Below are 27,300 nucleotides of genomic sequence, written 5' to 3'. Positions count from 1 at the left end.
CTCCCTATTTTAACTTCGCTAATATTTCTTTATGCTTGATCAGACAGCCTGGCTCAGTAAAAGTAGGCGGCCAGTGCAACTCTGATTAAAAATCTAGTTATAACCACGTGCAGTGCTGATAAGCACTACGTGTTTCTGTGACTCCTTCTCCTATTTTCTTCTTTCTATGTATTTCTTTCTCCTGATGAGGAGGGACCTTTAGCTGCCCTCGAAATCGATTGAGTGTTTCATTATACCTACGCTAAATATAAGGTTGTTTTTTTTTTTTTACGATTTTGATGTGTAAGTTCATTAAATTTATGCAGTATGAGAACTCATACTTGATAAAGGTCTAGGCCGTAGGAAGAGAGTCGTACAATTTTTTGAAACTTCAGGATACGGGTGTTTATCGTTAACTAGTAACCTTTAGAACGCCAGGAAGATCAGTTTGTGAAAATATAATTATGTAATTATCCTCTGTTAAGGGACAAGAGAAAGTATAATGATCACGAGTTCCCTATTCTCCACATACGCAAAAGTTCGTCATATTTCTTGCTTAGAAATATATAGGAAGGATCCGTGTTCTGTTACGCAGTAATTTAATGAAGGATTCGAATATAGAAATTCGATGCTTACATTGAGGATGAAATTATATGTGCCTCTTCCCTGTGAAGCATTATACCATAAATCTTGAAAATATTTTGAAGCAAGTTGTTTTAGTTGGTACTTGAAATTTGAGCGAGGCCATGTTACGGGGATTTCAATACCTTTCTTGATTAAGAGCTGCTGCTTCTTTGGTTAATACGTCTGCCTAAATATTACTAAAACGGCCACTATGTCCTTTGATCGAAGAAATTTGAATTTTGCAGTTTGGAATTAAAGCAAGAAAATTTACGGAAAGGAAAGTAAGAGATTATTAATTGCTAAAATAACTGCTTGAGAGTCAGATTTTATGGTAAATTCGTTTAGATTTTTGAGAATGGCTGCTTCAGTCGCTGCTTTTATAGCCCACAATTCAGCCTGGAAAACACTGTTATTATTACGGAGATGACCTTTTCAGTTGATGTTATTTGAAGGAATAATTTGAAAATAGATTACTGAACCAACTTTTCCTTCAATTTTTGTTCCATCAGTATATGCAATTGGAGATGATCTACTTGAATTTTCCTCAGACATAGAGAATTTCATTTTGCTGAAGCGCTACATGAAAAAGAATGGGAGATAGCAGATACCTGATGGGAGACGGAGACGCCGTTGCGGCTCAGGACATATTGCATAATTTACATAATTATTACATTATTTCAGGTACATAAATTACTTTACAGCAGAAGCTACATTTAATACAGTACACATTAGACATACACTTTACAAAGACAATACTTTGCAAACTTTACAGAATTTTACAAACGTATATTGTGGGAAATTCAATTAAACTTCTAGAAGCAAAATGAGTGAATATTAAATTCTTGCCTTAGGTACTTTTCCTATTAACAAAGAAGAAAGAAAATAAATAAATAAAATAAAAAAATTAAGTTAAAACTATAACTAAAAACAAAAGTATAAATAATATCAAAATAAAAATTAAAAAATTGCGTAACGAGTCATGAGTCGGCTGCGAGTTTTGTAAGCTTGTCGATAATCTGGGCGATCCTTGCCGCCAGATGACGTTATTTTACTATAAACTTGCAGAAGGCTTGAGTATTGTTTTTTAGTATTTTCAGGTGGTGTTCTCTGATAAGGTTATCCATTTTAAGGTGGTCTGGCATACAAATTTCTCCACAAAGACAGCGGTTGGTATTGTTGATGCTGCGTCTATTAAAACATTCATTTTCTGTAATAATCTTGTTAATTGCGAGTCAGTGATGCTGAGATTGTCATCTACTTGTGCGATGCAGTGCAGAGAAAAAAAAAGAGTATGTCTTGTTTACATTCCTCCCACTTTTCGTCATTTGATTTGCGCCTCAAGTTCTAGTTATTTCTTCAAGTATGAATATAGCTAAAGGGCTAGTTATGGATAATGAATACGTCCTAATGTTGCCTTCTTGGCTAATCTGTCAGCAATTTCGTTTACACGCACCTCAGCAACCAAGAACAACGTGAGTTATGATGTTGATCCTCCGTAAGTCTCTCTGGATTTATGTAACTATATAGGATATATAATGATGGTTGAGTATGGACAGAAGTACCGACGTGCTACTATATGGATGGGGTTGTCTGCAGGTTTTATTGAGTGATGCATTGGATAGCTCTGGAAATGAATACTGCTTCTGCATAAAACATTGATATAGGTTAGTCGCTGTTTCCACAAGTGTAAGATTTCTTCTCCATGACAAAAAACTAGTGCACTGCTGACTTTGTCTCCCATATGTGAGCCATCCATGTATAGTCAGAGTGTTATTGCTGTGGTTGTTATGATGGTGCCGATGTATGTTTAAACCTTGCTCTTTAAGCGCAGAATAAATATTTAGCAGTGTCTTTGGCATTTCATAATTGTTTGGATAATGCCACTCACCGAAGAAGTTTGTGAGAAGACGAAATACTGAACAGATTACTGCTTCTCCTCAAAATAAATATACAACGGTATTAGACCTGTCAAAAGATTAACTAATGCAGTAGCTGTTGTGTGAAATGTCCTTGTGATGTTTAACGCGAATAGGCAGAGGCTGAGAGGATGTTTTACATTCGTCCCTGCATCGGTTGAGCCCAGACTTAAGCAGCAAATGTAACCATCCTTTCTATGATAATTGAGTAGAGTCTTTTGAATGTATGGATCTAGTCCCAAACTGTTCCCTTGGACCTGTCGGAGTGTTTTCGCATTGTGACTAGTACGTTCTTTAATGTGGTTAAGTTCCTTAATGTGGTAAATCTTTGATCCCACGGTCCGAGGTATTTTGATTTTTTCAAGGCTTTAATCTTGCTATTGTTAATGGCGATTCCTGAACTAATGTTGCTCTTGATTCCCTTTTTAGAATTTAAAAGCCTTGTATTTTCCTTCGAAATGGCCAAATTCAAAATATTATGGAGATCATAGAACTGCTGAGAGGTTTGAGTATGTATCTTCAGCTCGTTTCTGGATTTCCCCCGGACTATGAACGCGACATCATCTGCGTAAGAGATTACATGTGTGTGTTCAGGCCAGACAGTTAATATGATACTGAAGATCATATTATATAAGATTGGACCAAACATGATCCTTGAGGGTATCCTCGTGTCTTTTTGCATTGTTTGATGCCATTGTTATGCCCTGTTCGAGAGGTAACTGCGTAAGTCTTTATATTTGCTGGGAATCTTGCTTGTTTCAGTGCATATATAACAGCTAGACACCACATGGTATCGAAATCACTCTGAAGACCGAGGCTGAAGATGGCTGTATGGTAGCCGTTATGCCTATTCTCTAGGATGTAGTTTTTCATAGTTATTTCGTAGATCATGTATAGTAGATTTCTCTTCTCTAAAGCCGTAATGATGTCATTCATTGTGTTGCCTTTGTGCATATGATGTTTCAGGCTGTTGAATAGAAGTTTTTCATATACTTTCCTTAGCGCTGAAAGCAGGCGTATTGATCGGTAGGAGCCCGGGCTACTGGGATCTTTCTTGTGTTAAAGGAAGATTATGACTTGCCGGACTTTGCATATCATTTAGGATTTGTATATTTAATAAGCAGTTTCATAACGGATAACTAACTGATTTTACCCTTGAATTACTAATCATTTTTGTCATTCCGCGCAAAATATTGTTTGAGATAACTACAATTGCTTCTCTTTTCGGCTCAACCACTAACGAATACTAAAACATTCAAATGACATGAGTTTTAGTACTTTACGAAGAAGAAACTCCATAGTCCTTTAATGTTATCGAGGGAAGAAGCATATTTATTTTCATTCGACAGTTCGTTCAATGTCCTAGGTATAAGAGAATAAAAGTAAAATTTTTTCTTATAACTCCACATCTAGATCTTGGCCAGGGCGTCGGACAAAGATAGGTGGGACATTACACTGTGCCTATTCTTTGATAACTGTTTTGTGACAGAAGAAGCATTTGCAATAAACAAGCGAATGGCTGGACAGTCTTACAGCATTTTGCTGAAACGTCGTATTAGAAGTTTTCGTAGAGAAAAGGTTAATGCCTACGTTTATAATCTACGTTTTGAAAAATAAGGCAACGATTATAATTAATTGAATTACTCACCACAAAATGATCGTTTAAATTTATCAATGGCCGCATTTTCAGGTATCCAAAAGATTGGATCAAATATTCAGCAAGCGAATATAAAAACGTATTACCTGCATGAGATTTCGAAGACATATGAAAGAGTTGAAAGACCACATAATACTGTGAAACTGCGATATATATTTATATTGTACACTTTTAAAGCGAAAGTTAAAATACTAATCAAGGTAATATTAAGGTGTAGTCAGGGTTTGCAAAAGTTAACTTTATTACGGTTGAAAGACTTTTTGCATAAGCATATGCGCTATTGGTAGTACACAAATATCATATGATAGAAATTAATTTTGAAATTATGCATTAGGGAAACAATGCTACTGTTTAGGTTAGAAAATGAAAATAAGGAAATTAAAAAAAGAGATTTAAATTATTGCAAATTAAAATTAGAATTTTAACTTACATATTCGTTTATCTTATATATCCCCTTTCATTCAAAGAGAAAGAAAACCTTTTCGGTTATAGAAAAGCATTTTTAATACATATACAAATGTGATAGATATGTGAAAAAGCAAACGCAATTACTGAGGGCAAATTTAACTTGCATGTTAAGAATGTTTTCTCGAGAATAAAAGAATGTTTAGCCAGCTACGACTTCTGTTATATTTTTATGCATAAGCTCCGTCATCATGGTCTGTGTCACCTTATTTAAATTATTATTATGTACATAAACAAATGCATACATGCAATGTATACCTACAATTCGGATTTTGCGCAGATTGCTTTTGCATGATTTTGTTGTAAATTAGTTTAGGAACTGAATTCAGATAGATTTCAGAAGGATTTATTTTCCGAAATTTTACAAGCAGCACTTTTAAAAACATCAAACATTATTTAATTCTGAAAAAGCTGTTTTTATCAAAAATAAATAAACAAATGAATACAAGTTCAACTAAAAGGCCACCTCATCTTTATTAAAATTATTTTATTATTTATTCATCATTTTCCTTTATAGAGTTTGACTTGCTTTGGTAGCATAAACTAGTATCAAACCCCAACAGACTTAGAGCGAATTACCGCTTCGTCTAAAAAGAGCTAAAGAGTCTTGATAAGGTTTAACAAAACCTTTTTTTTATAAAATCAGAACCTGAACACAGAATGTACTTCTTGGGCTTGATAAGCTCAATCACCACTTGTGTCGATATAACTTAAAGTAACAGTTAAATTAAAATTCAAACTAAACCTAGAAGTTAAGGACTACGCAACTGATTTAAAGCGAAGTTGAAAGAAAGTTGAAGAAAATTTCTCACCGGAGTAACAATTTAAATATCGGCACAATAACACAAAGACTAAGAATTACAGTCTTATCAGAGCTAGCAAACCTAGTAATGTGGCTTCGAGAGGCAAAACACGCTCATTTCAATTTTGAATCCGAAAACCTCATCGGCTTAAGTTCTCTCAAACTAAATTATGATTCTGGTATAGAAGTGTAAAGGCAAGTAACAGTTAAGATATATATCATGAAGTTACTGATTATGTAAATTAATAGTAATACTGCACCTTATTTTAATCTGGTAGCTTATATTTCTATGTAAAATAAATTTAAATTGATGATTAATGGATGTTGGAAATCAACACTTTCTCCCCTGCGCTGAGCAAAAGACGGTAATATAATCCCTAAAGAGAATCCTTCCGATGTGTGTTGAAGACTGTGTTCCCTCCCGATATGCCTTATCGAGGTGACAGCCGTGAATCATTCCAGCAAGGTGGGGCGATTTCAAGGCATGGAAACTTGCACTGGAATATAGTTGTGGAAGACTAGATTGTAACAGGAACACACAGGCACAGCATTCCGAATAAATTATTATGTCGCCAAGCAGACTGAATGAACTCTGGAGTAGACTCAACTCGTGTTGTACCAGTCAAGTACATTTATATGTTATTCACCATATGGTTTTAGTTTTACTAACGTATCATAGTTTGCTAGATATGTTCATCTATTTTGTTAATCTCAAGGGAAGCACCCATTAAATCTTACGTTTTCAACTTAAAGCAAGTGTACTTTCTCCTTTGATAGGGAACCTCGTCTTTATACTACTGCGTATCACTCTCACGAATCCTTAAAAATTCAAATCAACAATGGGAAATGCTATAAAATTCATTTAATGAGTAAAAACATGCAAATATTTGTAGATAAATTGCATGAAACTTACTCCATTCTTAATGAGAATGGGTAGGTAGTGAGAATAAAGTAGGGAATAGAATACAATTAGGACAAATATACGAAATGCCAATTTAGCACAGCATGTTGAATATATGTATATATATTTGCCTATGAATAATATTTCTCATTAAAACTTAATAATTTTATAAAATGCGTAACTGGAAGAGAATACATCACTGATCAACAGAAATGGAAACGTTTTGTCAAAAAAGAAGATGGGCTTAAGTCAGAGCGTCTCGAAATGTTTTACTAAAAATTTATGATGGACTAAGTTCCATTCCTTTTGAAAAAGAATTAAAATTTAGCCTCTTTCGCTTGTATTTGATTAAATCAACTAAAATTTTACATAGTTATATATTAGACGGTTTTTATGGAACCTGTTTATGGTGTCAAAACACAGTTAAGTACATCATAAAGGTAATTAAACACTTTTATATGCAATATATACACAGCTCCTTTAAACAGCGAAACACTTTTACAACACTACTCTCCTACAAAACAGTTTCATTCCAACACATTTTGAGTCCAGCGGAAAATATTGCTAGAATATGGCTTTCCTGCCACAGTGTCTACAATTCCCGCTAGAGATAATTTGAATAAGATTAAGGAAATGACTGTTGTGAAGTATCTATGTCAGAAGTCCGATACTTTAAAATCAGAGCGTATTAACAGGTAACAATGATAAAAGGAATCTTTGGCAAGATAAAATTAAAAAGCTCAAAACAAGAAATAAAATAATTATTAAGGTTTTTAAAGCTTTCGCCAGGCTCGCAGTTTATCAGTCTGTTGTTGGACTCATTGCTGATGACATAAATTTTCTCTTTTTAACATTGCTCATTAAATATCACTTTCTTCGCACTTAAATTCAATGAAAAATAACAAGATATTGAAAAGCAGGATCAAGCTGTTTAGAATTTCTGATAGAATTTGAAGCGTTACCATACATTTTTATAGTTTCTTTTTAGTGAATTATATCAGTGTTTAATTTTCTCAACAACATCGCCTACACGATGTTTTATATCACTTTCTTCGTACTTGTGTCTGATAAAATTCAGATTTCAAAATCACAAAATTTTTAAACGAAACACACGTTTAGAACAGTGTGAAGTGCCTTAAATCTTTTATAATGGTATCCCCACGTACTGTAAATCATTAACCACATTTTTTTAAAATTTCAAACTACTACGTGGATACCGAAATAAATTTCTAGTTGCTCATTTCTCAAGAAAGTATTATATACCTCTTTTCTATATAACCATTTGGAGAAGCGAGATTTTTTCAAGCACCTTTTATAATGCTTTCCTGATATTCATTGTAGTCAAGTATTCTCATCTTCTTATTCTCCTGATGCTTTACTTATGACGTATATATGAACAATACGCCTTTTACGATTGCGTTGTACAATGTCAGAGCTTTCAGCTTAAGTATAATTAGTAATAGTAATTTATGGTTTTGCTTTCTTTAATGAAGGCTAGTAAATTACGGCACTCCCTTCGTTAATGAGGGCTTACTAACATAATCGTACTCTTTTTCATTAAGACAAAAAATCTAGGCTTGTTTTCTAAAGCTTTCTAAGAAACACAAATATTGCACAATTCTTGCAAATAATACTTTCTATGATAACTGCAAGAAAATAAATATGACCCTTTACTGAATACATTTTCGAATAAAATACTCGTTTCGTAACATGCCGTTTCACTAGACAGTAATTAAAAGGTGCATACATTTAAGTAAAAATCATATTGGGTTAGATGGAAGAATAAATTGTACTTTCATGGTTATTGTTTGTCATCCACGTAATCTTTGCTTTTATAAAATTACACAAAATTTCGTCACTTGGTAAATGACATACGCTTGAAGATTTCTACGTATATTAAAATGTGTGCCCTTTCGAATAAAGGGTTTAATTTTAATCAAAATTTGTTTACAATGTTTAAAATACTTAATCAATGATTTTCCAGTTTTATTTTATTTAATAAGCGGTTGCATAATTCTTGATTTATTTATTCATTTTTTTATTTATAATCTATCTGTTTATGTAAGACTTTCAGCAAAACGCTGTAGAATATTTTTGATTCTTGAAGGAAGTCAACTAGTGTTCTCTGAATACCTATAATTTTTCTAATGAATTATCATCAGTTTAAAGTGGAATGTCATATATATGTTGTCGGTGAAAACTGCTAAGTTATTTTTAATTTTATTAAAACAGAGATATTTAGTTAATTTTACTATTTGCGTTTTTTTAACTCATTCGATTCTCAAATATGCATCGAATAAATAGGGTGCATATTCAGGGAGAACAGTCCTCTCCTAATATACAATATATTTAAGTTTTTAACCTGCCTTTAATTTATTCACTTCTCAAATATGCGCCGTAATTTAAGTCTTTAACCGAGCTTTATTTTCGTTACCATCGGTATACTTCGAATTACAAAAGTGTCTTTTGAGTAACTCTTAGCTAGTGAGAACAAAGATTATGCATGCAAAGTTGCATGCTTTCAAGTTCTGAAATGCAAGAATTTCTAATTGTAGATATGTTTTCGAGCATTAGAATCTTTTACGTGAAATTTCAAGAAAAAAAATTAATTTGCACTAAAGCAACAAGATTAATTAAAATATTAAAAATTTTTATAAAAACTTTTTATCATCCTCATGAAACAATAAAAATATAAATATTAAATAAATAATAGAAAAAGCGGTAATGATTTTTTAAAATTAAGCAATAAAACGAAATTTAGATGATTTTGCCGTTTAAGAATAAAGCCATACTGAGCGCTGATATTTAAATTAGATAAAGGTGCGATTATTTTAGTTGGATTACTGCAATTTTTGTAATCTAAATTTGCCTTGTATAGGTTCAGAAATATAGCAAAAGTGGTTATTCCATTCAAATCTTCCTCCCTCACTAGAGCTTTTTTAAAACAATCTGTCATTATTTTTACATTAAAATTCCTTTATTCTTTCCATAAAATTGTTACTGCTTTTTGAATAACGTATAATATTTTTATTATTTCATGAGGATGTTAAAATTTTCATAAAAAGTCTAATATATGTAGATAGCGGCAATGTATGAAAGCCGGTATTTTATGGAATATCTACGCATTTTATAGATGCTGAAAACTGACCGGCAGTGCTTCGAACAGTTATCATTTCATACATTTCCTAGGTATTCTATAGAATGCAAAATGCCAAACCAGGCAAAGTATGAAGTACATCTCCGATTAATTTCGAATAATACATTCATAGATTATCAATACCCTTAATACATTCATTCCATAATTCCATACATACGATGAATTTTCATATATTATTTCCTTTAGTAAAAAAGACTTAAATTTTGCTCCGTACAATTTAAAATTTTCTTTGCATATTTTAAATAAAAGTTTTTTAATGGTATTATCATTATTTTTTTTCCAAAATAACATTCGGCTTTTTGTGGAATGCACACCTTTTAAATAATAGCCTTATCATGACTTTTTCAATACATTGCCTAAATAGCATTTGACATTCTATGAAATACCTAGGTATTATACAAAATACCCAAGGAAAATATTTAATAATTCTCATATTTCCTATTTTGCCTGAGAACGCCAGGCATTCTACAAGATGCCTAGGTATGCTATAAAATGCCGGTTTTTGTTACATTGATGGTAACATATATATGATCGCAGAATTTATGTAAGACACCTTTCCTTGGTGTATTTTCCGTCCTAAAATTTGGTAGGATTCTTATAATCGAATAACTTGATAAACGAAATTGCAGAATAGGAGGAAAGAGCTTAATTATCATATTAGGTAGTAAAATTACGCTGTTTGAATACTTAATAAATCACAAGAGACGATTATCGTATAAGACAGCTTATTTTTCGGTCTAATTAGAATCAAATGAATTCTAATAGTAACCCTATTCTTATTAAGTATCCGCCTACATTTTTATTTCTTAAAATTTGGGTCTTATATTGGAGTGACGAGTATCTATGATGTAATATAGATTTTTCTGCAATAATTAGTTCATTATATTCCGCAATTTAAAATTAGTTTTCGCAGTTTGTTCAGATTTAGACATTTTTTTTTTTCTAAAAATCTTAAAAGGCTCGAATTTTCTAAATACAGAAAGGAAACACATTTCGTTTGAAAGAGAAATTCCTGTAGTTCAGGATGTTATAAAATATGAAATTGTGTGATGAAAAAATATCATCTATGGATGTGGAAAAATGCCAAAAATTCTTTAAATTCAGACATATGAAATAAATAAAAAATAAATTCAGACAATGAAATGCAAATGTTCGGCTGCATGGGGTAGTAAATCAGGCAACTTATTACAAATTTATTATTATGATGAATCATCCAGTTAAAAGTACTAATGATTGGTGTAAAATAAATGAATGACATTTTGGAGTACATTATAATCTTGCGCAAATATTTTTTTTTTTTACCTTGAATCCTTTTTCTATTTTAAAAACAATCTTTAAGAAAAGAGAGCAAGTATTTTTATAAGAAAAAACAAACTGTTCTCGATTTCTCTTTCTCTTTAGAAACTACTATATAGGTGAAACGAATTCCCTGAACTTGACCCTTTTAAAGGCCGAAGAGGCGTTGAAGGAAACGTGAATCACATTTTAAATAGAAAATATTTCCTCCAACGTACATCGCTTGGAGACAACACACTACCACACCGTGGAGAAATTGGGTGCATTTTTCACCGTTGCCTACGTACTAAGTGTATTTTAAGTGAATAGATTACGGCATACTATCAGCGTTTTGTTTTGACTAAACTTATTTTCTCGCTTTGTCAGAGACATTTGCAATGAAAAGGCAGGGAAATTTTTATTTGACTTCAAAACTAATCTCCAGATTTATATTTACTCATATTATGGGACTGAAGGTTGCTTATAAACTTTTTAAAATTCAGATGAGCGTGGTAAAATGAAACACCTACCTTTTCTAATCAACCGGAGTTTGAACTCATGAATATTTAAGAGAGTTATTTTAAGAATTAAAAAAAAGGGAAGGCGTGGAGGACATATCCTGATAAATTTATGTTTTTTCCCATCTTGAAAAGTGATTAAACATTGAGCATGATGCAATGTGTCTTAAAATGACTAATATAATAACAAATTTTGTTAGCTTATAAGGAATTACCACATCCCCACTTGTTTATTCTCAAGGTATAAATGGTAACATCTTCATCTTGATGAAGGTATAGCTGGTTTTTGGCCTTTCTTGCTATGAAAAAATTAATGCTTTTATAGTAGTGCTTAAATTAAAATGTAGTAGTCCTGACGTTGAGACAATGAAGTTCCCCAACGCGCTCGTGACCTTGAGTGCTAAACGTCACTATATGCACCGACACGTTTCGGAATTAAACCTAACATGCAAAAATTATTCCTTTCCTCGAAACAATTCGCTTTTCATAGAAATATTTGAATTCTTGCATATGTTATTTCAATGGTTATTTTTTATAATATAAACATCAATTAGAACGAAAATTCAAAATAAGTTAATGTGCGATATTAGTGATAAATATCATATTTACATATTTGAATTATTCACGTACAGTAATGAAGTAAACAACTTAAGAGTTTAAGTATCAGTACCTATTATATCATGCTGCTATAGTTACATACATAAGTTTAAGCCGCTTGAACTGCATGACATATTTATAAATTTTGAAAGCCTGTTAAACACACTGCGTTTTACATTTGTAAAATAAAATAATAAAAAATATTCATAACAAAAAAAAGGAATAGAAAGAAGAAAAAAGAAAATCTGAAAGGTTTCAGATTTTAAATTACGTCCAAAGGGGCGTTTTATTAACATTTTGTGTGTTACCTTTATTTATTAAATATCATGTTCTTCGCACTTAAACCATAAAATACATTTCAAGAGCAACATCGCAAAATAATTTTTAAATGGGCATGTCTTTAGAATTTCCGATACACAGTCTCACGCTGGAGAGCAAACATTTTTATCTCGCGCTGGAGATAAAAATGTTTCTTCTGTACAATGTTGCCATTGCTCGCTTTGAAATCCTTGAGTTTGCTAATCAAAAATTCGTTAAGGTTTTATAAAATATGAAACAAATTTCAAATTTGGCCTTCTAGATGTCACTATTCGCAGTAGGATTACGTCATTCAAAATTCGATGGCTGTAGGTAGCGTTGTTTTATCACAATGCGAGAAACATACATACATTTATGCAGATTCTTCATTATTTAATTTCTTCAAATATAATGCAGGGCGATAATATTTGGTGGCGACAGTTTGAAAAGTGAAACGGACATTTATAGTGATTTAACGCAAAATCGCAAAACGAAAATAACACTCCCTCATGGATAAAGCTTCTTTGGACTAACAAGACTAACACTCAAGAAATTTCATTAAATGAGTTTTCGCAGCGTTCTGACATATTTTATATGCATTAAAATTTGAAATAAACAGGAACTTCCGCCTTAGTGTTAAGAAGTATGATACGTTGGGCAACCAGCAACGTTTCCTTCGAGTATCACGTTTGATACAATTGGCCCAGGAAGAGGAGCTGAAGCGTGCCACATATAATAAGCTGGAAGCGAAGAGGTTAACCCTTTAAAGAGGGAACAAGGAATTATTGAATTTTATTATGTATAGTCTCGTAACCTAAACATGTTATTCAGTGTAAGATTTGTTTTAAGATTTAAAAAAATCTTTCTGTGATACTATTTTATCACATATTAATGTCACATGGAATGTTATACATATTTGCAACATAGAAAATTCTTAATTATTCAAAACACAACTTATGCGCTATTTTCATTACATAATTTTCACGCGAGCATTTCAATGCTGGTTAATAATATTTATTTCAAGCATAGTGATTTTTATGGATTACGCAATTATGAAAAAACATAGGATTCTAGACTAAAGAACCTCGAGATATATTGCATTCTACATAGCATCTAGTTTTTACATATGGTTTGACTGAGAATGACAGAAGTTCTTTTTTGTGATTATTTGTACTTTGTAAGTTTGTAAAACTGACAAAATGTTTGACTAAATATTTATTATTATTTACATATTTCTGCTCTTATTTCGTGTATCTGTGTCCTGTTCTGTGATTGCAATAACCCTCCAAAATATCTGGAAAAAGACCAGCATAGTAGTAAAGTTCAAGTAGTAGGATTAACAGCTAGATTTTATAGGATTACGAAGTAATGCGTTAGCCTAAAAATGAAAAGTAAATTATAGAAATTAACTAGACTAAAATTCAGTGTTTGCTCTGATTTTTTCAGCAAGTTAACCGCAAGCAGACATTTTATCTTAATCTTACTATGCTGCTTACAATGTCTGCTTTCCTTGAATTAGTAACAGCAGCATCGTGGGATTCGCGGAAAACAATGAGAGATTAAAATTTAACTTTCTGTAAAGATATGTAAAAGGAAAATTTTAAATATGCAAGGAAATGCTCCATAATCCTCGTTTAAATCCTATTCAATAAAAGAAAAGAAAGAAAAAATCTGACAGCTTTCAGATTTTGCATTACGCCCAAAGGGCCATTTAAACGGTTTGTGTGTTATTTTTATTAAATATCATGTTCTTCGCTCTTAAACCATAACAGCAATATCGCAAAATAATTTTAAATTGAGCTTACCTTTAGAATTTTGGATACACAGTCTCGCGCGCTGGAGATAAAAATGTATTTTCTGTACAACGTTGCCATAGCTCGCTTTGAAATCCTTGAGTTTGCTAATCAGAAATTCGTTAATGGGTTACAAAATATGAAATCGATAATAAAACAAATTTCAAATTCCAAATTAGGGCTTTCAGATGCCCATATTCGATGGAGGATTACGTTATTCAAAATTTGTTGGCTCTAGGTACCGTTGCTTTATCACAATGCGAGAACCATACATACATTTATGCAGATTCTTCATTATTTAATTTCTTTAAATATAAAACAGGGCGACAATATTTGGGGACAACAATTTACAAAGTGAAACGGACATTTAAAGTTTTCGACGCAAAATGCCAAAACGAAATCCCTCTAGGCTAACGCCCTTTGAGCTAATAATACGAAGGTGTGTTAGCTTTCTTTTGTAGTTAAATTAATCACTCAAAAGACGATTTCAAAAAACAAACAGATATTTATTTAAAGTTAAATCGTACTCGTTATTTAGTAACCTATATGTAACTTATTCGTAAACATACATAACACAACAGACGTTCTCTGCATCGTACCAATATACATTTCAATTGTGCTTCATCTATTTATTTTATTTTTAAAATATTCAGATGAAATACGATTGAAAGGTATACTATACATTTTAATAATAATAAGTGAATAATTTTCATTAAATACAGGCTTTACTTGATACGTGAGTTCTTGTTATCTCTTAAGGTTACTTAGAAACTTAAAGTGAAACCCGAGCCTGCAGTAAATGAATTATATGGTTTTGAAAATCAAAGGATGCTTGCAATGACCTCTATAGGAATGATTAAAGCCGATATCGAAGTTGCTAATGTAAAAGGCCAAGGCATAAATATATATCATGTTCCTGATAATGCACAACAGTTGATCTAATAATAGGACGGACATGGCTTGATCTCCCTCATACCGCTTATGTCAGAATAGGAAACAGATTTCACTTAGGATATCGGGAAGATGATCTATTTAGTTACCTCCAAATTGATGAAAAAATAAATCGAGTCTGCTTTATTTAAAGCTCTTGAGGTAAATGAACTAAAGAAAAATAAGATCACTCTTGTCAGTTTTCAAGCAGATTTTGTCGATCATGGATTGATAATGATAGAAAATAATAATATAAAGTTATTTTATTTTTATCAAAGCCTACGTGAATCAAATTGGAAGACCTAATACTAAGTGAACCAATTACTTTATAAATATTTTCCCATACTGTATTTATATCACTACCTATATCAATGAGAGCTTTTACTTCTATATTATCTATCAATACAGTTTTATGCATATCATTTAACTGCTTCTTTACAAATATATGATTCACTCCTCCAAAAATCTTTTACATTTGTCTTATTAGTCCAAAGGGGCTTTGTCTCTGAAGGACTATTATTTTTACCTTGGTTCGCTATAAATGTCCGTTCCACTTTTCAAACTGTTGCCACCAAATGATAGAGTTCTGCATTACATTTGAAGAAATTAAATAATGAAAAATCCGCATAAATGTATGTATATTTATCGCATTGTGATAAAACAACAGTACATAGAGCCATCGAATTTTGAATGATGTAATCCTCCTACGAATATGGGCATGTGGAAGCCCAAATTTGAAATTTGGAATTTGTTTTATAACCGATTTCATATTTTGTAAAACTTCAACAAATTTTTGATTAAGAAACTCAAGGATTTCAAAGCGAGCAATGGCAACGTTGTACAGGAGAAACATTTTTATCTCCAGCGCGCGAGTCTTTGTATCAGAAATCCTAAAGATATGCTCATTTAAAAACTATCTTGTGATATTGCTGTAGAACTGAATTTTATGGTTTAAGTGCGAAGAATGGGATATTTAATAAATAAATGTAAGGCATAAAATGTTAAAAAACGCTTCTTTGGACGAAATCTAAAATCTGAGACCTTTGAGATTTTCTTTTTTTATTTTCTCTTTCTCTTACTATTGCAGAAATTTCCACATGACTAAGATTTCCACAGTTATAGCAACGAATATTTGTTTTTATTTTACTTTCAAAATAGTCGCCTCTTGTTTTAGAATTAGGCTTAACGGCTTTATTCTTATCGTAATCTAATTTAATTTTTTCATATATCTTAAGTTTTTTGTGAAATTCTGTCAAGTTTTACAACCGTAAGTAATAGCTTTACTAAGTGTAAAATCGTTTATACCAATAATAACATATTCAATTAAAGTGGCGTTTTCAATATTACCTTTAAAACGTAGATTTTTAATTACCAAAAAATATTCATATAGAAATTCTTTTTCCTGCATTTTACGTTTTGATAATAATTCATGTAACTAAGCAGAGTTATACTGAACACCATATTCATTTACTAATAATGCCTTAAATGCATTCCACGAATTAATTTTCGTTTCGCTTTCAACGAAGAATTTTGCTTTGCCAGTTAAAGATCTTTTGACGAATATCAGTTTCTGTAATTCATTTAGTTTTAACAAATTAGATACATCTTCAAAGTTTTCAATGAATTTTTTAACCGAATTAAATGTATTACCATCAAATTTAGAAATCAAACTTTCAATATCGTCAAGATTTATAAACTTATTTGAAAACCGTGAAAACAGAAATTGAACTGATGACTTACTAATATTTTGTTTTTCCTCATGATTTCCATCAACAACAGCAAACGAAGTGTCGTTGGAAATTCGAGCAGTTGATGCATCGAGTTTACTACGAGGAGAAGTATTCTGTCCTTCATCTAATACTGCTTCATATTCTTCCATTTGTTGCTTGTAATTTGGTACATACGACACACAAAATACAAAATGAAAAATACTAATAGAAAACTGCTTACGTCTAGTTTTTGAATTTTAATTCCTGTTGCCAACTATAAGAAAGCATCGCTAATTTCTCTAAATATATTCAAACTATTTATTACTGTGATTATTGCTAAGCCGATTATTTCGTCAGTTTCTACAAGTGGAAGAATAGAAGAGATGTGACAGAAATCAATCATAACACGAATAAGTAAAAAACTTTGCTACAGGAAAAAAGTTTCAAAAAATTGAGGAGAGAGAAAAATTAGTAATATGCGATCTGGGTAATTTTTATCATCATATGTTTTTCGCAGAGGGGAGAGAGAACTTAATTTTTAAAAGAAGAGAAGTTTTTTATTTAACATATAATTAGAATTTTACTAGTATTTTACAAGAACAACAATTTTATAAGTATACTAGAAGAAGTAGCAAACTAAACCTTGAAGAACTGTCAAACTGTGAGCTTTAAAGGACTCTGAAGCTTAATTATATAGTAAGCAAATAAATTGCATTTATTAATTAGCTTTCAAAAACCGGATGAATTTAAATTATTATTTTACCTTATGGGTAAATGTTAATTTGTTTTCGTATACTTCCTGCTGTCAGTTATGGCATCATTGTTTAGAGATGTGCTATCTTAATCCGAGGTGCGTGAAATATGGACAAGGGCACTCTAATAAAGAATGAATTTAAAAGTCAATTTGTCGTAACTGTTGAGGGAAGGGCATATCGCATTGAGGTTTTCCCTTGCGCTGCACCGGCCCCGTCCTTTGTTGTCGAATCGTGTACTTTGTTTAATTGATATGATAAAAATGGTAAGAAGTAAAACTAATAATGTAACAAATGTTAAAAATAATGCAGATATTTCCGTACTTAATGAAATATTTTAAAACGGTAAAAAATAATTTAATGTTATAATTTCAATGGTTAGATTTTTTGTGTAAATGTTAGCGGAAGTCAATGAAAATGACAATAATGAGACAATTCATTTACATTAATTTTCAGTAATTCATTAAAAAATTATTTCCTTGAAAATTTCCTCCTATCCCTTTCCCTTTTTCAGCCTATTCTTTACAAATTGTATGCTTTCTGAAAATTTCTCTTTCTACCTCCCCCTCCGGAAAGCCCATGCAGGTAGGAAGTAGGAAGTCCCTTCCTACTTCCATGGGAAAGCCTGCTAGTACCAGTACTCTCCCCCCCCCATACATAAATAGCTAAGCGTCATGCTTTCCGCCATTCTCCTGATTCCTTGCCATTACGTGATTCTCCTGACCAGTCTCTTTGCTGTTACGTCCCCTGATGGGATGAGGTATCATTGAAATCAAATAATATGTTCTTATTTGGTGCGAACTTTATTTACCAGTGTTACACAGCGTTAGGCCTATACACAGGTACCCTTTTTCCGTGGCCATGCCTATGTCTGCTGTCACCTAAATAAAAAAATTATACGTCCTTCCCTCTACATGGGGGAAAAAAAAAAACCCTACTTTTTTTAAAAAAAACTCGTAGAAAATATTACAAATAAAAACTTCGAAATTTATTAATTCCATTACAATATTCCTGATGTTCATTACCTAACTATATTTCATTCCATTTTATTAACTAATTAATGAGCTGTTCAACAGCATGAATGACATAATGACATGTAATGGCAGTAAATGAGCAACGTAAATGAGCCTGACAGCAAATGAATTAACAAAAACTCGAATTTTTTAATTTAAAATGATAATAGTCAACATTAATTTATCATAAGTTACTATGTCATTGTGACTATCTACACATACGACACACAAAATACAAAATGAAAAATACTAATAGAAAACTGCTTACGTCTAGTTTTTGAATTTTAATTCCTGTTGCCAACTATAAGAAAGCATCGCTAATTTTTCTAAATATATTCAAACTACACTGGTGTGCAGAAATTAAGGACGAAGTCGAAAAATTAGCATATCAGCTGAACGAAGAGGCAGAGCGGACAGAAAGACCAATCAGGAGATTAAGTAAGGTGATGTACGGTAGCACATGCGCAGATATGCAGGTAGACGTAATGGGGGAGTGTCTGAGTAGTATAAAGCATGTTGTCTGTGTAAGATCAGTATTTCTGGCAAAGAGATTTCACGCCGTATAGCAGTTAAAATCACACCGAGTTGCTGCCTCAGCGAGAAATGGCGAATAATCAATCTGTTAGACGACATCTGGATGCTTTTACCCGAGCTTGAATCATTGGGAAGTTGGAGGAAGGCCGCAGTGTGACAAGTGTGGCTGCAGAGTTCGGAATTGCTCACAGCATCGTTTCACGACTTTGAGACAATTTCAAACTACAGGAACAGCTATCCGGGGGTTTAGTAGTGGTCGTCCACGAGGAACCACACCCGCAGATGACCGGTATATTGACTTACAGGCCAGAAGAAACAGGCGGCAGACAGCGGGAGAATATGCTAGACACACGACACAGGCGACTGGACGACCGATATCGCGTTTTACCGTGGCCAGAAGACTGCACGGTGGTGGTCTGTTTACACGACGCCCTGTACGGTGTGTACCTCTAACGCCTGCCCATCGGAGAAGGCGTTCTCTGTGGTGCCGGGAACACCGGAATTGGAGAGACAATGAATGGGGACGAGTACTCTTTACAGATGAGAGCAGATTCAGTCTGAGTAGCGATTCTCATCGCATACTCATCTGGAGAGAGCGGGGAAGCCGCAATCATCCCTCGAACATCATTGAAAGGGACAGGTATGGAGGTGGCGGTGTTCTCGTTTGCGGAGGCATCATGCTTGGTAGTCGTACAGACCTTCACATCTTCGACGCAGGTTCAGTCAACGGGACCCGTTATTGTAACAAGATTCTTCTTCCATATGTGCGTCTTTTTAGAAGCACTATGGATCCGCAGTTCCTTTTCATGGACGACAATGCACCATGTCATCGCACAGTAGCTGCCGAACAGCTCTTAGAGAGTGAGGATATTGAACGTATGGATTGGCCGGCACGATCTCCGGATCTCAATCCCATCGAACATGTATATGATTTTCTAGGCAGACGCTTGGCAGCTCGTACCTTACCACCAGTAACGATTCCGGAGCTTCGATTGGCGCTGCGAGACGAATGGGCAGCAATGCCTCAACAACTCATTGACACCCTCATTCTCAGCATGGGCAGACGCTGTGAAACCTGCCTAGCAGTCAGGGGAGATCATATCCCCTATTAAAGACCGGATGTTTCTTGCTGGACACCCATCACAGGGATGTTTCGGCCTTCAGTCGCATTGCGCTCCATTCTACTTTTCAATAAAGCTTCTTTTTATCCCTCTGATTTCTGTTTTAGTAAGTGTTGCTTACATTACTCATGTCCTTACGTATTGGGGATCTTACGGTATTAAATGTGTTGATTTGGAAAGTTTTTGTACAAAGTTATATTGAAAAAAACCATCTCGTCCTTAATTTTTGCACACCAGTGTATTTATTACTGTGATTATTGCTAAGCCGATTATTTCGTCAGTTTCTACAGGTGGAAGAATAGAAGAGATGTGACAGAAATCAATCATAAGACAAATAAGTAAAAAACTTTGCTACAGAGAATAAAGTTTAAAAAAATTGAGGGGAGAGAAAAATTTGTAATATGCGATCTGGGTAATTTTTATCATCATATGTTTTTCGCAGAGGGGAGAGAGAACTTAATTTTTAAAAGAAGAGAAATTTTTTATTTAACATCTAATTATATCTATACTTTTCGCTTCACTGAATGGCAATACAAGAAATTATTAACGAACATTCCATTTAAATAAACCCTCGTCTGAATAGGATAAGAGACAGTAGTGAAAGAACATTCTTTTCATTTTGCAATTCGTAAATTAGAAAGTTAGCTACTAGATTAGACTTGCTTTCTTTTGATATTTAACAATTTTTAAAAACTAGATCGATTACTTATCGGAATAAGTTTAACACTGAACTAATTTGATGTACAATTGAATGTTTCCAGTCTCATTTAGCAATAAATCTGTAATTGGTTTTTAAAATATTTGCCATTTCTGTTAAGAAAGAAGTAAAGAGTTATATCGAGTTAGTTAGCAAAACATAAAATGAAAGTGAAATATAATTTAAGAATAACAATATAAAAATAAAACCCAAGCAAACGGTTTCATTTAAAATCAAGTTCTCGTTAATTGGAAATTTTAAAAAAATGCTTACTCAAGAGTATATTGTTCTAAAAATTTCGAAACTACAATACATTTTAAATTATTCTAGTCAAATAAAACAACAGACTGTTTTAGTACAGTTTCAAGGTCAAAACACTATTAACTGATATTGAAACCTTAGCTTTCAAACACCTGATCAGTCATTAATGTATCGTAATTTATTACAGTAATAAAACTCGTTTTTACGTGACTGAAAGAAGGTTTATTGCTGTCGATACTTACACACGCAAGGCATTTTCTGTATGCATAATCGCGTCTACTTAAAGACTGTATTTGCCTTGAAACTGATTGCCCCTAAATAACCGGTAGACCACACCCAATGCTGAACGAAAACGGTGAGCTGACAACTATTAGCGACATATTGGTCAAAAATGTTATTTTGACCCAGTTGGTTTTAGGAAATTGTTGCCTTTGAGGTACATCAGTTCATGGCTCATGTCACGGCAAAGCAGTTTTTGTATTTTTTAATAATATTCTCCGTTAGTTTGGGTTATTAATAAATCATGAACTAAATAATCACAATGTTATACAACAAACTAATATGAAGGCTTGGTTTTCACTGAAACACATTACAAATAACCCTCTGACATTAATTGTTACAATAGCTTTTAAACGCAAGTCTTATAGTCTGGATATTGATGTAATAGCAATCAAAAAGAATCCAGCAAAACTGGTGTTTATAAATTTCCTGGCTTCATAGAAAAATTCAGTGCATTTCGAGAAACTATAACCTAGGTCTCGTTACTTCAGAAGGACAAATGATGTATTAAATTCTGCACAATATGTATCTTGAAATTTAAAAAGTATATTATAGTTTGCAAAACTTATATCGAAGATATAGAAATATTTAAAATAACAGTTTTATGAACAATTTAAGCCGTTAAATTGTTGCTATTATACCTGAAAACTACAGACCGTACTAGATAAGGTAGAGAGTTATCGCTACCTCTTAACAATTCACAGAGTAGCGCTAAGGAAAGTCTAAAATTACTTCATTATTTTAATCTGAACGGAATATAATGCATGACTTTTGCTACAGGGACATCATCACTGTTTAAGTTAAGCAATAACAGAAAACTCAGTTCAAAACCTGATAACGTAGTTCTAAGACTATATATTCATTAGAATAAGCTGGCTTACTTATTTTGCCGGGGCGTAAATTTAAAGCCCACCAGCGGCCGAGCGGTAAAGTCGCTGAACACTGGTAGTTCGGTCCGAGGTTCGAATCCCGCGAACAGGCTGGTTGCATGGGCGTTTTCGTGGTTTTCCCCATGTGTAACGTGTATACGAGCCAGTTTCCCTTAGAAAGTCCTCCACGAAGGCATCCCTCCCCTGAGGCAGATAGCCCTAGTGTGCTTTGCCATAATTAATTAAACCAAACCAAACCGTAAATTTAAAACGAGCTGGCGAGCATTTCACTTTACATCACGTTTAGAAATAGCTGGCGAGACTTTACTAAATTACTTACTTAATTACTTTATTTCTAAAAGTGATATAAAGAGAAGTTTCATTTTATATCACTTTTAGAAATAGCCGGCCGGAAAAACTAACAGCAGATACGAGTGTCAGAAGCTCTGTCTCTAAAATTCGAAATCTTCATCTATGTACAGTCAAAGCTAATCTGCATTCTGGTTAGGAATAAGGAAAATAGAAGTTACAGTAAAGATCAAAATCATAATAACCGGTTAATTAACACAAGAATATTACAATCCAAAATCATAACAACTGGTTAATTAACATAAGAATCTAACAATTATTTATTGCTTAGGTTAAATTCTGTAATCTAAACTTTTAACTATGCTTAAGCTTCGATACAAAAATATTTTTCGAATGCTTATCTTTAAATAATATCTTCTCCTCATATTTTTAGTGGTCATGACATGAGATTTGTTTCTAATATTTGTTATTACATTACCTTGTACTTTTATATCATTCATCTTTTTTATTGATTTAGCAGCTATTCTCATCATTACTGGGTATCGAAAGGCAATAATAAAATAGCAACAGTAAAATTATAATAACAGAAGTATCATGAAAGTTGTAGCAGTCAGTAAATTAAAAAGAATCAGGAGAATGGTGAAGTAACCATTTTGAGGAAAGTATTTTAACCAACACATGTCAATTGTGTATTCTTATTCTTAGAACCGTGCTATCCGATTGATTGATAAATTGTGATCAACGCCCGATTTACTATGGTAGCCCAGGGTATGTGCTACACAATGTGGCTTACATTTTAACACAGGGCCAAAATCACAGCTAATTGGATGCAATATGAAAAGCATAGGAAAGCGGAATAACTTATATTGCAATTAAGAGAAAAAATAGTAATTATACTAACAATTTATTAAAATTTTCAAATTGTTTAGTCTAGAGAATAATTCCGTTTGGTTACGCGAATTAAAACAATATTCGAAATAAAACGAGCACACTGTAAATGACGGAAAAATTAATATTACTAGAAATGAAGAAACTAAATTATTCTAAAGGGCTAAGCAAAGCTATATAAAAATATTTTTCGCTTTATTTAAATAAACACTTCATTAGTTTTAGCACTGAGCAATTAACTTTTTCCAGAATGATTTGACAATGCTTATATTACAAAAGGTGAAGATGTGCGCCGTGGATGCAGTCAGCTGATAAATACCTACTCTCCAATGTCCGAGAAATCAACACTTATGGCGGTGTAATAGTCTGGGTAGGCATCATTCTGGATGGCCGCACACCTCTCCACGTCTTCGACAGAGGCTCTATGATTGGTGTGAGATATAGGATGAGGTCTTGGAGCCCTATGTTCGCCTTTTCCGGGGTGCAGTGGGCCCCGAGTTCATCTTGCAGGACGATAACGCGAGGTCACACAGAGCTCTTCTGGTCGAAGAATTTCTCGAGAGTAAAGATTTTCGCCGGATGGATTGGCCAGCCAGGTATCCTGACTTCAACCCTATATAACATATCTGGGACGCTCTGGGGAAGGCAACTGCAACTCACAACCCCCCTCCGAGAACCATCCAGGAACTGAAAACAGTGTTGCTGAATGGGTGGTACCAATTGCCACAGGCACTGATAAACTGCCTTATTTCCAGTATGACATTACGCTGCGAGGCCTGTATGGCTGTAAGAGGACCATACCCCCTATTAACCCATTTCTTTTGTGTCTTCTGCAACCGCTGTTTCAGACCTTCAGACTCCCATGAGTGTTACAAACGAACATGTTTGTCTATTATAACTGTTGAATGCTTATTTTGTTTGCATTATATCCACCTATGTTCACACCAAATTTTATTAAAATCTGTCCGGTAGTTCTGGAGATCGTAGATCAAATATGAAAATTCTTTTAATTTATTTCACCAATGTATGTTTACGTTTACAAGTAATGTTTACGAAGATGAAATTAATCAAAAACAATCTGAGATATATCGTTCAGGAGTGAAAAAAACATTCGCTTTCTCTACATACACTTAACTAGTTACTATCAGCACTGAGCAATCTGAAAAGTTTAGTCTTCTTCGTGCACTCAACAGGAGTTACACATCAAAAATTATTCTAGGCAGATCATTGGGGATTGAAAATAAGAGTTGAATATTATACGAGACAGAGGTACGTTGGTTGGTCATTTTAATTTAAAGCATTATTGTATTCGTTCATTAGAGAATCGAAGGCTTACTAGTATTTATATATTAGTATTTATAAATAATGAATTTATCTACTATAGCGGATTAAGGAAATTTCCAAATGCTATTACATTTCTATTAGTGCTGTTATGCTACGGCACTTTTTATTTTCTTTTTCTGTTTTCCTTAAACTTTGTTTTATGCTAATAGTTATGAAGCAGTTTTTTCATAATTTTGCATAAAAAAAAACTAACTTCGTTTCCTAAACATAGTTAATCTAATTAAAAGGGAATTTTAAACCGTTTATTCGCATCCCATTTAAAGCGTCAGGGATTAATCGGGAGATGAATTGTTTTTTGTTAAAGACTAGAATTAGCTTGAGGAAACTATTAGAAGCCAAGGCTTCTTGGAAAAACTCTAAACTTCATTCTTATCATTTAAATTCTTAGGTTAATTTGAAAATCTGAAAATATTTGTGAATAGCATTTTTAATTTAAATTTTTTGTTTATTAATGACTGCTAGATGTAACTAATAAATCTTTGAGTTAAATATATTGTGCACCACGGTTAAACACTAGAAAAGGTACACAGTGTTGAAAAGGCACAATTCTTAGCAGCAAAATAAAGTTTGGCAAAACAAAGATAGACATAGAAAATCGAATCTTAAAAAGGTAATTAGTACAATATAAATACGTTCCTCTGAGATTGGCTAGATAAAGCACTACCGCTTAGAGGTTTAACTGCATTCTGAATTACAAAGTAGTTCTTCACATTCATTTATTGATTATTACATAAAACTGTATCGTGCTTGGTGTGCTGATTGATAAGCAGTAGAGCACGAGATGCTTGTGTCTACTGAAGGACATATATATTTGAGCTGCTGTTTGGATTTTTACCCTCAAATAGTGTAATAAATAATTAATATACTTCAAAACATCGGAAAACCTACTTTTTATCCATTTCGATATATATGCGGGTAAAAAACATTACTTGTACATTCCACTGACTGACAAAAATACATAATAGCATTCAAAAATTCGTCTTCTGAACTACCACTGATTCACTGAAGGTAAAACACAAAACGTATTTGTATGTGACCTTAATAAAGCTTAGGTAAATATTTGTTTCTTTGCGACTGATAGTTAACGGTTGCACCACTATTAATTTCATAGAAAACTTGGAAAATATATTTTAAATTTTACTTTGTTATTTAATATCTATTATTTGTTATTTATTTTAAGTACACCTGGATTTTTTTAACAAAAATCGGCAATCCCCCCTTAATGGCGAGCACAAGTCATGATCATAGACGTTGGCTACTACTAAGGGCCAGAAGCGGTGGTCACTTTGTTATGGAAGCACTTGATAAATAGTGAGTGAGTGAGTGAGTGACGGAGGACGTGGGCACCATCCCTCTACCGTTACGGTTAATTGGTATGAGCACCACGCCCGCCCTTATCTAGAATGACATAATTAGGTACTTAGGTTATCGCTACCCATTCAGACTTGCATGGTACATATTGCCATACTCTGACTTGCACGCCTATTACACATGCCGTACCATATTCGGACTTGCTTATTCATACTTGCATGGTGCATTTACATTCATATTGCATGGTACATATTTCACACATTTCATATTACACATTACATTTACTGGGAAATTGAATATGACTTATGTTTAAGGTTCTTTGCATCCGTAAGGTTCAATATTTACGTTAATTATACATGATTAGATACTTAGGTTAACTCTATGCATTCATTATTATTTACAGACTTGCATGGTACATATTACACACAGAGAGATTGATTAATACTTATGTTAAAGGTACTTTACATCTTAGGTATACTTGATAAATAGTGCCACTTTTGCCTCCTATGAAGGGACGAATAGATACAACGATGCCTTCTTCGGGATTCTAACCCGGGCCTTTGGTATCGCAGTCGGCTCACCTAATTACTATAACCGTCTGGGCAGCAATCTTCAACTTAAGTATTGGCTTTTCATAGACTGTTTAACATAATCGGGCTAATATGATTAAGTAATCTAAAAAAACATGGGATTTTTATTTTATAAAATTCACGTAAATAGCTATTTTTTTCACAGAATTTTACTACCCGTCTTTGATGAAATTATTTTCATACAATTTTTATGTAATTTATTTTAAAAACTTGAAGGCTGTATCTACAACCAATATTTGAGGAAACAAATCTGTACTCAGAGTTTTCAAATAATTATGTGTGATTATTTGAAATTCTCTGATTCTTGAAATACATTATGACTCGAAAAATATACAAGACGCTTAAAACAACGATCATTGTAACGTCTTTTTGCAATAACAGCTTTTTAAATCTAAATTAAATAGGCTAATTAACCGGTATTGTGACAAACAGATATTTATTTTACATAGCAGATGGACTGATTTTACATGAAAGACACATTGTTTTTATATAACAGAATGACCGCATATCGTTAAGTTATCAAAATTTAAATTAGTTAAAAATGTAGTTTGAGAATTTAAAATTTACAACTTACCCCATTCGTGATCCATGCGTATTAATGATTCTAGTCTATGAAGTAGCTGAATACGATTTATGCTTTAATTAGGACAGGACATTTCGAAAACGGAAATTATTTCCACAGCAAAATTTCTGTCACTTTTCCATTCATGTT

At 32.9% G+C, this 27,300-nt stretch overlaps 1 protein-coding gene across 6 annotated transcripts in view; it reads right to left on the bottom strand.

The window, feature by feature from the left end:
* The window catches only part of LOC118205883 (aquaporin-3-like), a 268,522-nt gene that overhangs the window by 127,913 nt on the left and 113,309 nt on the right, over window positions 1-27,300 (bottom strand). The window contains exon 1 of one of the 6 annotated variants that reach the window (XM_085818283.1): window positions 27,163-27,193. The exons of 4 other annotated variants lie outside the window; for them this stretch is intronic. In XM_085818283.1, the coding sequence (XP_085674409.1) occupies window positions 27,163-27,178 (16 nt within the window). In that variant the 5' untranslated portion in view covers window positions 27,179-27,193. Of the gene's footprint in view, window positions 1-16,651; window positions 16,806-27,162; window positions 27,194-27,300 lie in introns of those variants that run through there. One more of the 6 variants, XM_085818279.1, reaches the window with a different exon arrangement.

This window comes from Stegodyphus dumicola, chromosome 6 (assembly GCF_044657685.1).
Source record: "Stegodyphus dumicola isolate Sdum_Otavi_A_Nest chromosome 6, ASM4465768v1".
In the NCBI taxonomy this organism is placed as follows: Eukaryota; Metazoa; Arthropoda; class Arachnida; order Araneae; family Eresidae; genus Stegodyphus; species Stegodyphus dumicola.
Note: the sequence above shows the minus strand (reverse complement) of the source record. Positions and strands in the feature narration are given on the sequence as shown.